This window comes from Chrysoperla carnea, chromosome 1 (genome assembly GCF_905475395.1).
Source record: "Chrysoperla carnea chromosome 1, inChrCarn1.1, whole genome shotgun sequence".
NCBI classification, from domain to species: domain Eukaryota; kingdom Metazoa; phylum Arthropoda; class Insecta; order Neuroptera; family Chrysopidae; genus Chrysoperla; species Chrysoperla carnea.
Genome location: NC_058337.1, coordinates 9,192,614 through 9,206,157, shown reverse-complemented (window position 1 = coordinate 9,206,157; position 13,544 = coordinate 9,192,614). Strand labels below are relative to the sequence as shown.

The 13,544-nt window shown below is 31.5% G+C and overlaps 1 protein-coding gene across 1 annotated transcript; it reads left to right on the top strand.

Moving 5' to 3' along the window:
- Window positions 1-10,618: 10,618 nt before the first annotated feature.
- Window positions 10,619-12,168, top strand: LOC123290696. The gene is made up of 2 exons (XM_044870962.1): window positions 10,619-10,754; window positions 11,083-12,168. The coding sequence occupies exons 1-2, from the start codon at window positions 10,619-10,621 to the stop codon at window positions 11,973-11,975; spliced, it is 1,029 nt and encodes a 342-aa protein (XP_044726897.1). The 3' UTR covers window positions 11,976-12,168.
- The last annotated feature ends 1,376 nt before the right edge of the window (window positions 12,169-13,544 follow it).

Below are 13,544 nucleotides of genomic sequence, written 5' to 3'. Positions count from 1 at the left end.
TGCGTTTGTGTCAACTTCACCATTCAACTCCGTACAGTAGTTGTATCACATTGTTGGCACTATTCACCATATTTGATCTCACGATGAGGTTGAGACAACTTCATATCGGTTTGTATTAAGAATTTTTTCTTCAGTGTATTTTTGTCGTGACTGTAAATTGAACACTTGACACATTTTACATTTTATTCCTTTATCTATGCTCATACTATAAAATAGTCTTTTAATTTTTTTTTACATTTGCACAAGCTTATTGAAAATTTTTACATTATATGAATGAATTAGATTTTTCAATGCTCAAGGAACAAATCAAACAAAATAAAACTAATAACATGGTATAATATTCTTATATGAAAAGCTTTAGTCTAATGATCACATCATGATATTCTTTTCATTAACAGTTTTAATTATATTTTAAAGAGAATCTATATAAGTTTTTTTTAGTTTTGATGTTGCTCTTCGTATATAAGACATTTTTTCTATATGTAGTTTGGTTTAACAACCTTAATAACTCGAGGCATGAAAAAATTTGCATCTCCTTAGAATTAATTCCACATCAATATTACACATGAGCGAATGAATATCTACTTTGCTTATCAATTGATCTTTGATTATCACATTATCGCTTATTATATTCATTTGAAATACAAAATCAAATTAATCATTAACCTAAAAAAAGCTGTACTCAATAGGGCTTTTCATTTTAAAATCACGATTCACATTTGTTTCGTACTAAATGATTTTTAACCAATGTGATAAAATGAATAACAAATATCTTCTATCTTAGTCCTATTTATTGCTGTCAGTACGAAAAAATAAATTCTGCACTTGCGCGTATGACATGATGAAAAGGTCTATACAAAAAATTAAGTTCAAAAACTAAAATCCTGACGGCTGCAATATCACGCTCTTAAAAGTATGTAAACAAGAAAAGATTAAGTCATCTGACATTGTTATGATAAGTAAAATCTTCATTTCAGTCGGAGAACCTCTAACATTCAACAGAAAAAAGGTCTATAATCAGCACATAGTCTATAACCAGCATACGATCAAACGCTTTTAACGATACCTCAATTGTCAAATTATGAAAAGTAGTTTAGAAGCTATGAGGGAACAGACGAAAGTATATGTACATCTTAACATATTTTGCGGTTATAATTTCGTGCTTAAGTATAACAATATATATTTTTCAGAGCCTAAGTCGCCGAGCGGTCTAAGGCGTCATACATTGATTTTTTTGTCATATCATGGATTGTCTCATTTAAATATAGGTGGTCCATATTTTGTGATTACAATTTTGCGATAAAGTAAAACAATATATATATTTTTGAAAACTGCCAATTACGCCTTTTGATTTGATACCTGACGCTAGAGAACATAAAGTCATTGCAAAATTATAACTTTATCGCAAAATTATATCCACAAAATTATTTAAAATGTAGGTACTTTCGTCTGTTCCCTACTAGCTTCTAAACTACTTATCATAATTTGGCCTATGACATATCGTTGAAATCGACATAAAGTTGGCCCCATTCAATTGTCCATAGCCTTTAACTAATGAACATTAGTTTGCAGGGGGTTTTTGGGTTGATCTAGCTAGGTATTTTTATAAAATGTGGTTTTATTCGTGTTTTCAGGAAAAACAGTAATTATTATTGACAAAGTTGTGCCTTTTTAACTATTACTATTATTATTATTATTTATTAATTTGACATAATATAAAATCAAAAACAATATAATCACTATTTGTATACAAAAAAATACTATTAAATTAAATAATAAATTAAAATCAATTCTTTGAAAAAGGGCATAGAAAAAAAAAAGTACTAAATAAATAAATAAACATTAAGAAATAAAAATAGAAGAGAACGATTTAAAATAATTGTTAATTAAAGAAGCTGCTTCATACGTAAGCACAAGAACATGTCATAACATTTATTTTTCTTTTTTCTAAAATATATTTTAAATATTTGACAATATATTTAATTAATAAAGTATCGTGGGTATTGAGTATATCAATAGCAGATTTAATGTTCAAGTTGATTAACACATTTCGATAGTCGCCAGCGGTGCCTGGGAACTCCTCTAGCAAATGCTCAATCGCTCTACACAACACACATATTCTTTCGCTATTAGTTTTTTGGATTTCCCACCTAAAGGTATCAAATCTAAAACTCGCAAATAATCTCCTCTCATCCCGTCCACATTGATTTAAATAAAATGCACCCTGTTCATAGCGATATAGTTTACTGAACATTGTCAAGCTTTCCATTGAGTACATATCACTGAGTGACGACCGTAGCGAAAAGTCCTTAATTTTATTTTTAACTGCTGTTTTACTCGAATCATCACTCAGTTCAAGGTTATAAATCTGTTCAGCAAGCTTTTTTAACTAAAAAAAGTAAAGCTCGGTCATCCAGGTACTTACTAGGTAATATTTATTTTGTACTTTGCTAAAAAATAATTTTTCAAGTTTACGCAGATCGAGCGTTTCGTTTTGTCTAAACGAAGAGAATGATGATTTGTGATCGAATGATCTTATCACTTTTATTTTATCCTATCACAAGTTTATAAGCCTTTTATGTATCTATACTATATCATTTCATCTAAAATGTTTACATTTTGACCAAATATTTCATATGTGTATTTCTATACGTTCATTTTTACACACACATAGCTAGTTATAGTTCTACATACATATGTAACCAAAGCTGTGTTTATTTCAAAGCAGCTTTTATCCATTATTATGCTTTGGAATATACATACCTCCATGGAGCTACATACAAAGTAAAACCAAAGCTTTTGGTTATTTAATTCCAAACTAAATTTCATGTTATTTACTAAATACAGTGTGACTATAAATGATTTTAATTCGTGATATAAATTTAAAATGATTTTTTTGTTTTAATTATGTATTTATTTATGTTTTTTTGCCTAAAATATTAAATTTTTTAAATCGATTATCTGGAACAAGATAAATGATTTACATCTACGATAAATGTTATTTTATATATTACTAGCTTTATACCCGCCTGCTTTACTGGGCTTACAAGTAAAAACCAAAGCTGTATAGCCTCTACCTCTTCCACCACGCCTTCCACAACACTTGAAGGGATTGTTTTACGCAGCTAAAAAATATGCAGTTTTCTATGTTTTAAGTTGTAAAAAAATCATCATTTATTTACTATATTATAAAAGGTGGCCATGAATTGTTTGACATTTACTATTTTTAATTTTTACAGAAATTTTTGATTTATCGTACAAAATGATAATCATATATCTGCTCCATCTGTGATCATCATTTTGAACCATAAATTAAAGATTTCTGAGAAATTTAAAATAGTAAATGTCAGATTAAATTTTTTATCTTTTTTTTAAATATTTTTATCTTTATAATTTATAGCTCATGTGTTATTCTGATGAATGAGCTATATTGCTGTACAGTTTCAATAAAAACCATTCGCTAGTTTTTGTGTGAAAGCGTAACAAATAAACTAACAAACAAACATCCTTACTTTCACATTTATAATATATAGAGATGTTATTTTATCATTTAAGAGGTATACACTATGAATTTTATGGAAAAAAATTAGTTTGCCCATTTTTTTAGAAACATATTCGTTGGGATGATTTTCATTAAAATTGTGTCGGGTTTGCGGAACGGAACTGAACTGAATAGGAGCAAACGAAAAAAAACAATAAACTGAGGTAATTGTTGAAATATCCTATATAGAAAGTGGATGTTTTGAATGTCAGTTTACATTATTAATAAATAAAAAAGCCACACATTTGATTTTCAAAAATTCTCAAGGATTTTATATCATTTTTATTCGTCGAGAATCTTTCACATATATTTTTGGAAATATTTCTACAAATTCGAATTTTTTACAAAGTGTAGGAGGTAATCAAAGGTAGTTGAAATATTTTAGCAACAACATATGTAGCATTACATTTTTCCAGCAATCCAGACGCCTAAAGTTTTTATCTAAACAGGTGTTTTTCTGTGTATTTTCTTTTGATTGGAGTAGGAACCGATAGGATTGTGCATGCCCCTCCTCCCGGCACGTAGGTATTTGAGAAGATTGTTAGGGGTTATATTAAAGGTTTGACCCATTAATGACATATTTGACCTATTAACCGGATGTTGTAAATGTACGCAGTTTTTAGCATGCTCACAGTTTTTTTTTCTAAAAATGAAGTGTTGTACAAACACTATGATGCTCTTATACAAATAATTTACTTTTGCATAATAGCGCTTGAGCTTATCACCCTTTTATGATGCAAGTGAACAATTTGACAATTATCGAACGGTGAAAAATCACACGAATCGACACGATTATTTTGCAGGAGATTTAAGATAACAAATGTAAAAATGATCAAAATTTTTCAGCCCCTCTTAAACATTATTCTGCGACACCCTGTATAAATTGGCTAATCAATAGGTTTCTGTAGTTCGCGAACAAAAAACGCTCTTTCAGGTGAACTGTGTGAACTGGTTGAATAGTGATCACTAAATGGCTATTTTTATTTACATGGCGCTACAAGAATAGGAAGGGTGTTCATTATTATTGCCAGTTAACAATTTCTCATTCTGCAATGCTAATTTTTAAATATTTAGTTTGCCATGTATTTTTTTTTTTCATATTTGGTAACGTGAAAAGTTACGTAACCGTGTGACAAATGACAAATGAAGACAGACACCATGAAAAAAGGTATGGTTAGTGGAAGATTTTACCGTTTTCACAAATAAACATTCAATAGGGAATAGAACTACAGGATGCTGATTTTAGTCTCATTTCTCGCTTACATATTTTTATGTCGTCTCGGTTCACGCGTCTACAAAAACTCCTATGTACTTATTCAATGATAGAATTTAAAAGGACAAACGGCTTATGAAATATACAATTTTATTCTTTATTTTTTTCAATAAGACTAATTTATTTTTGGCATTTGTCCAACGGAAAATATCAACTCTTCATTTATACATAAAAACTACGCTATAGAGATAGAAAGTCAAATATTATTTGTAAATTTGTATTATAAATTAAATATTATTAAAATTTAAATTTAGAAAAAAAAATTAATAGCCGAGGTATACCATTAAAGTCATATTTACACACACACACACACACACACACACACACACACACACACACACACACACACACACACACACACACACACGCATAGATATCACATTGAAAAGGTTTGATTCGGATATTAAGGCCTTGAAATCACGGAAATATGTAAAACGGAAATATGAGATTTTCAAAATCGGCCCCATTACATTAACTTCGTCTGGGAAGTTATAAACGGGTATTAAGAGACTCAATTACTGCCTCTTAGAGCAATTTTGACCCATACTGAACCTATACAAAGATTTTAATCACTTTTCAAGCTCAATTTGGAGAGGCTGTGTAGGTTTTTCCATAAAAACCGCGAAAATATAATAGTTCGCATAAAAGAGGGCAATTTTTTCTCTGATCCGACTATATACCGATTTTCAGCCTTCTCCCTTTACTGTTTTTCTTCCTGGGAAATCCCGCGAAATTGTTTTTATGACATCGAGCTGTTTCTTAGTGAGCTAATATACATATAGCTCCATTTAAGATTCTTAGCTAGTACTTACACCAAATTGTGAGCGCAGGTAGCTTATGGCCGAAGGCCGTCTCACTGGCAATAGATGACATTTACGAGGGTGTTTACGAGGACAATTAGGTTTGAAGGATAGAATCGTCTTTAAAGTTGGTATTGTGTACATTGCAAGTGATATTATTGTAGAGGGGATAAATGGAGACAAGGCAGGTGAAGACTATAGCATGGTAATCTTTTTTACAAAGTAATTTGCCTTATGAACGGAGCTGGCAACTATTTATTTCTTCTGCGGCAGCAACATGCAGGGTACACATACATAATTCTTCATTTTATTGATTTTGGGTTAATTGGTTTTTCATAATAAGGCGAGGATTATTCGAACGAAACTATCAATATAATTATGATCGAGGTTCACCCGCCTTCGGCGTGCTCGCTCGATCTTACAATTTTCCTGTATTAGGAAGGGTTTTCCCTAGGGTGTGGGCCTTCTCGAATTTTCCCGGATAAGTGGCTTATAGTAATCCTAGGAACACCTTACGGTCTAGCCTTGTGCCAAGTTTAATCGAAATCGTTACACCCGTTTTTGAGAAAACCCCAAAAATCCTGTTTTGGCCTAGAGGGAAGTACCCTTGAAAAAAGGGCTAGGGAAAAAATGTAAAATCGTCTGGAATTATGACCAAATTGAACCTATGTACCGAGTTTGTGAAAAATCGGTTGAAAATTGAAGGCTCCAGCTTGGTAACAGACTTACCGACATACCGATGGTCGCAATAATTTTTAAAAACTTCTTTTTTGGAATCAGGGACCCTCAAAACGTGTATTTCCGTTGAAACTCCGATATCGATTTTTTTTTCGATCGCAATACTTAATATATTAATATTAATTTTATAAATATAATAAAGTAAAAAATATGTATGGTTTACAACAAATCAACTTGTCAGATTGAACTTCAGGTTACTAACACAGTAACTATAATGCATATATTAAACTAGACTAAAAAAAATAATATTACAAATATTTTAGTTGTGCTCGTATTCTTTAAAACGATTCACAACTTTACAATCATATTATAAAAAATAACAATACGAATTTTTATAAAATATGATTTTATAAAATATAAATTCATGGTACTTTATATTCGATAAAAATTTATTCTGGTTACAAATCTGATTTATTAAATTTTCATTTTATTCAATTTTGAAAAATAAATTGAAAAACTCATTAAGGATTTTATTAAGAAAAGTTTTAAAAATTTTATTGTGTAGCTATAATAGTAGTTCGACACCAGAATTAAAATTGTTTTGCACTATTTTTTAAAATTGCCGAGAAAATTGAATATAATGTAAACCGTTGCCTATAAGAAATTGGTCTAAAAGTTGGGATTTGCTTAAAATTTTTATCAATAGTTGCCTGAATATGTGCGGATATTTTGCGCTTGATTAATTGATCGGTAACATGCGAAATATCGGTCGAAAAATTGGTTGTTAAACATTTTGAAATATATTAATTACTTCCTCAATTTTTTTTATATCTGGTATATTTATTTCTGGTTTATATTTAAATTATTAATGAGGTCTTAGTTATTGATGGAAATTTTTTCGTCGCATTTTTTTACGGTTATCCGGATGATGCTAGAGTACTAAGTCAGTAGAACATATGCGTAGACAATTGAAAAAAACCCGCTCTTGAAAATGAATTTGGCTGATAGTAATGCGTGCGTTGTAATGAAAAATATTTTGCAGAATTACAGAAAATAAACTGTGTAACAACAGCTGTTAGCTATAGACTCATAATAACTACTACATGTATTGGTTTGATGTATCTCGGTTACGAAAATTTAACATTGTGCTCAAAATAGATAGACTAGACTAAAATGGATATTGAATCAATTCACTTTTACATTCATTGTCTATTGAATCATAACGAATAATTTATTTATATACTGTAAATAATAAATAAGACACGTTGTCAATCATCATATGAATTAAAATACTCATGGGATTTCTTTATCTACCACATTTACTTTTCAATTCTATGTAAAATTCACAGCATAATTCTATATCCTATGTTCGGCTTGTGTTACGAACTACGACCTCACTTACTGACTGTATATAATACCAGATGGTAACGATAACAAAACGAAATATCGATAATTTAATTCATTCAGATTTTATAAATGCATACTAAATTGTCTGAAACTATTCCGATAATTACAATAATTTAGTCAGGCTAAGCCATAATTCCAATGGCATGCATACCGAGTTAGATTCGGTAACTAATAATACAACCAGTTATGCTTGTCGCGGAAACGAAACATTAAACACAGTCAAAGTTTGAAAAATTTAAAAAGACAGGATTTGAATGCGGTTTTCTGCAGTCGATTCGTTAAAGCGTCAGGATTTTGTGACCAAAATTACCTAAATTGTGATCCAATTTGCATTGGCTATTATGGAGGAATCTCAAAAACGACATATTTTGATAGTTTTTGATAATTTTCACTTGGAATGAATAAAAACAAATTAATAGAAAGTAAACATATAAGCATTGGCATAGAAAAGTGTCTTCATCCATATAAAGGATGTAAGAGCAGGGTAGATTTAGGGTTGAAATTATTTTTATCTTATTTTCAACTTTGAAGATGAATTTTGTTATAACTGCATGAATGTAGACGAAAAATAGGAATAATGTGCCTTGGTTTTCGAAATATCGAGAGCTTAATAATTAAACAAAATTTTTCATTTTCGATATTTTGAAAATTACTCCAGATATCGAAAAATTTTATTCTTACTTTTCGTCTTATATCGTCAAGTTATAATATAATTTATCATCAAAATTGAAAATATATATTTTTTAAATTTGTGCCCCCACTACCATGCTCAAACATTCTTAATGATAACAATAAGTGTTGAGACACGTAATTTTATTCTTCTAATAAAAATCCTAGAAAATGATATTTATTAAAGTCGTATAGTACCCTATGATATTAAACATCATAACACAAACCCAATAGACACAATGCTATCTGTATAATATAACAAGTGAAAACAAACAATTGACTGAGTTAATTGATGAAATACCATGCATAGTCAGTGTTGATTTCTTTATCACATTACACATACAAACATGTGACACATACATAACTGATAATCAAGTATAGTACATATTATAAAATTTCCGCCTAATTGGCGCCCTCATGGGTAAACAGTGATGTTTACGAAAAAATGTTTCAAACAAAAGTTGTTTAATTTTTGATAAGGGACATTTTTACACTTAAACTTTTGTTCTATCTCTAACGGTTTACAAGATGGGTCCTACGGACCCAAGACCCAATTGACCTATGATGCTCATTTACGAACTTGACCTCACTTTTTACGTCCTGAGTACGCTGTAAAAATTTCAGCTCGATATCTTTTTTCGTTTTTGAGTTATCGTGTCCACAGACGGACGGACGGACGACGGACGGGCAACCGGAAATGGACTAATTAGATGATTTTATGAACAGCTATGACAAAATTTTTTTCCTAGCATCATTATTTTTAAGCGTTACAAACTTGGGACTAAACTTAATATACTATGTATATTTCATATATACATGGTATAATATATTTCATATATACATGGCATAAAAATAATATGCTTTAATTAATTAATTGCTAATTGTCATTACTTTTCAGATCTAAAAACTTCATCATCCACATTATACAAAGACAACAAAGAAACAAACATTATTGTTTTGTCGTTCTTGTTATTTTTTTCTTTTATTACCTACTCTTTGGTACTCTTTATTTCAATATTTACATAAATTTTTGTACCAAGCCTGGTTCGCTTACAAAAGGTTGCCAAAACCTGTAAATACTAACTCCATGAAATATTATTTCGACGTGCTTTACAACATATCCAGATTTCCAAGAAATCTTGGGGTGTAAAGGGATGTTATAAGTTTGACCGCTATCTGTGTGTGTGTGTGTGTCTGTCTGTCTGTCCGTCTCTCTGTCTGTGGCATCGTAGTTCCTAAACGGAAGAACTGAATTTGATTTTTTTTGTATCGTTTATGGTAATTAATGGGGAGTTAAGGGTTCCGTACCCATTTATCGGAGGTTCGAGCTTTAAATCTACACTGTTTTTAGAGTAATGTTTTGTTAACAATTTTTTCGTTTTTAATATGACCGTGACGTGCATGAGTTGTGTATGTCTGTGGACTACGTTCAAAAGAATAACCGGTTACTTTATACATTTTTTGATGTGATAATTCAGTACAAGATCTTTCTCCTCCTATGCTCATTTTTTTATTCCAGTCTGATTTCCTCCATATTTGGTTTACGCTCTAAAAATTCGCGTTATTTTTGCAAGGTGTATTACGTTGAGTACATATAAAAGCATTCTTAATGGTATATTAAACTTTTCAGTGAATGTATTTTACAGTGTACTATTGATAACTGGGAGTTGCAACTTGCCAACTGGCGATAATAATTCGTACTAATTAAAATCAGAAGAAGGCCCGAATTCAGTAGTTACAATTTCGACTGCTAGATGAGAGTACGTGTACGTACCATTTTTTAAGGCCAATGAAAATATTCAAATTCAAATCAGATAAATCCTGCCACCTGGTGATAAAAATTTGTGCTATTAAACAGCTAGTGGACCGCTTTTCAGTAGTTCCAATTTAGACCACCTGATTACTTACCATTTATTAATACCGGAACACAATTATTCTAAAATATTATTTTGCGGTTTATTTATTTTAATGCCTTCGAATTAAAAATCAAATTATATTTCAAGTTTCGTTCTCGAGATCACTGTGTAGTACCGCCTTTGTGCGCTTATTCATTACCACATAGTTCAACCATAAAATAAAATTAAGTAAGTGTATCCATAACAACTGGTTTATTTACCCTTCATTACGTTTTTTGTGCGTTTCAAGTAACATCGTTTTTTGATTTCTCTTCAAAAAAAAAAAAAATCAAATATTATAATCTATCAGATATCAGAAGTAAAACACTAATTTGTTGCTTGTTCATTGATAAAAATGAATAAACGTAAATTGGAAAACAATTCTCATTTGGAGATACTCCAAAAAAAATTAAAAAAATATCAGCATTTAATTGATCAGGAAATGTCATCAAATTTAGTCGACGATTCTGTTGATAATTCTTCATCTGAGGGTAAATATTAAAATATTAAAATACCTAAATAATTAAAAAAATATATATACCAGCATTTAATTAAATGATCTGGAAATGTCATCTAATTTAGTCATTGACTCTGTTGTTAACTGTTCATCTGAGGGTAAATACTAAAATACTTAACTAATCAATTTTTGATTGTTATTGGGCAACATTTTTTGTTGTACCTTGGGCAACAAATCTTATGTTAATAAGTTGTTGTACCTTTGACTGGGCAAACATTAAAAAAAAAAAAAAAAAAAAAAAAAAAAAAAATTGCGTCAGGAAAATGATAGCTTGTTTTGACCTAGATCTTTTGCTCTTGCAGACTCAGATGTTGACGACCAAGATCAGAGTAGTAAATCTGATATTGAAATGGAAAATGCCTCAGATAAAAACTTGAAGGCGTCAGTGGAGTTGCAGGAGACGAAGGGTTCTGAAGTTCCCACCCTCAGTGAATCGGTGCTCCAAATCCTGGGCTCGGAGAAGAGACTTTTAAAGGATAAATGCTTTGTTTTGCACCCTGAACTAGCGTCATGCTGGAAAGATTTATTAGCTTCAGGCATGAACAAAGAAGATAAGTCTAAAATGATTGAAACTTATCCTAACAAAGGAAACTGTCCTCTAATTGCACCAACTCTCAATCCGGAATTACTCCCTCTTTTACATAAAACGGCTAAATCTCGTGATAAATTTTTTGCTAATCATCAGGATGTGTGTGGCCGTAGTTTAGTGGCTATTGGTACAGCCATCTGCAATATTTTGAATGATGAAGAGGAACCGGTAGATAAGGAACAGCTTTTAAAGCTTCTTTGTGACTCCAGCAGCATGATGTGTGACCTGTTTTTCCAGTTGTCCAAGTCCAGACGTGCACAATTGTACTCATGTGTTGATGGAAAAAGGAAGTCTGTTCTTGAAGATTCACCCACAGATGAATTTCTTTTTGGCATCGACCTTGCTAAAAGAATTAAGAATGCCTTAGCTGTTGAAAAAACAAGCTTGTCTTTAAAAAATCAAACTCCACGAAGAGATTCAAATCGACCTAAAAACTCTTTAAACTGGAGAAGCCCGTCTGCTTCAAGGATCAGCTCCAGTCAGACGGGCTACAGACGTCACTTCAACAAATCATCAGCTGCAAACAATCACAATCAAATCACAACTCGATCCCGATCAGGGAACCAACTCCCTCCAGCTCAAAATGCTCAGACACAGAAGAAATAAAGGTGAGTCCTACTGCGGGTAGGTTAAAGTATTTCGTACATGCTTGGGCCAAAATCACCTCCGATCCTTTTATCCTTGAGACGATCTCCGGATACAAAATTCCATTTATCTCTACACCAACTCAATCTTCAAAGCCCTCCAATAATCATTTATCTGAAAATAAACTTGAGGTACAGAAGGCTGTGAATGACCTTTTATCAACGGGCGCTATCCAGCAGTGTGCTGAGGAGGAGGGCCAGTTTTTATCAAGAATTTTTCTTGTACCCAAAAAAAATGGTAAAATGAGATTTATCCTTAATTTAAAGCATTTAAATAATTTCATAGAAACTGTTCATTTTAAAATGGAGGATTATAGAACAATTTTAAAATTAATATCAAGAGAATGTTTGATGGCTAATTTTGACCTGAAAGATGCATATTTTATGATTCCAATTCATAAAAATTTCTGGAAATACCTAAGATTTACCTGGAATAATTTCCTTTATGAATTTATTTGCTTACCTTTTGGCCTCTGCACGGCTCCATGGGTCTTTACTAAAATTTGTAAACCTATTATTTGCCACCTAAGAGGGCTAGGTTTGATATCAGTAGTATATCTTGATGATTGGTGGTTGGCAGCCGATTCTACTGCCCTGTGTTCAGAAAACATAAGAATTTCTCGTGAGTTAATAGAATCTTTAGGTTTTATTTTAAATGAGAGTAAGAGTAATCTTAACCCTTCAACATCATGCAAATTTCTGGGTTTTTTATTTGATTCAGTTCAAATGACAATTGAACTTACAGAAGAAAAAAGGTCTCATATACACAATTTAGTATTGAAATTTAGGGATTCCACTCATTGTACTATCAGAGAATTTTCCCAATTTGTGGGAAATATCACAGCAGCCTGCCCAGCAATTAATTATGGCTGGTTTCACTCTAAGGCGTTTGAGCAAGAACGTTATTTGGCCTTACTAAAATCTAATAATGAATACGATCAGGTTATGAGTATATCTCCTTCTTTATTAAATGAATTTAACTGGTGGTCGATTAATATTTTAAATTCTAAAAATCCTATTAGAAATTCAACTTTCCCTTTCACTATATATTCAGATGCTTCAACTACAGGATGGGGAGCGTCGTATGATGGACAGGTGGCTTATGGGCGCTGGAGCCCCATGGAAAGATCGTTTCATATTAACCATCTAGAACTTTTAGCAGCTTTTAACGGTTTAAAATCATTTGCATCTGATTTTGCTAATTGTAAAATTCTCCTAAGAATTGATAACTCGACTGCAATTGCTTACATTAATAAAATGGGCGGTACCAAGTTTAAACACCTGAGCGTTTTATCCTATGACATTTGGTCCTGGTGTGAATGCAGGAATATATGGATATTCGCTTCATACATTCCTTCTAAGGATAACGTTGATGCGGACAGAGCTTCTAGAATAGAAAATATAGACATTGAGTGGGAACTGTCTTCTGGTGCGTTCGATAAGATAGTTTCTCAGCTGGGCAGGCCAGACATTGATCTTTTCGCATCATCTTCAAATAAAAAATGCAAAAGGTACTGTTCCTGGCATCGTG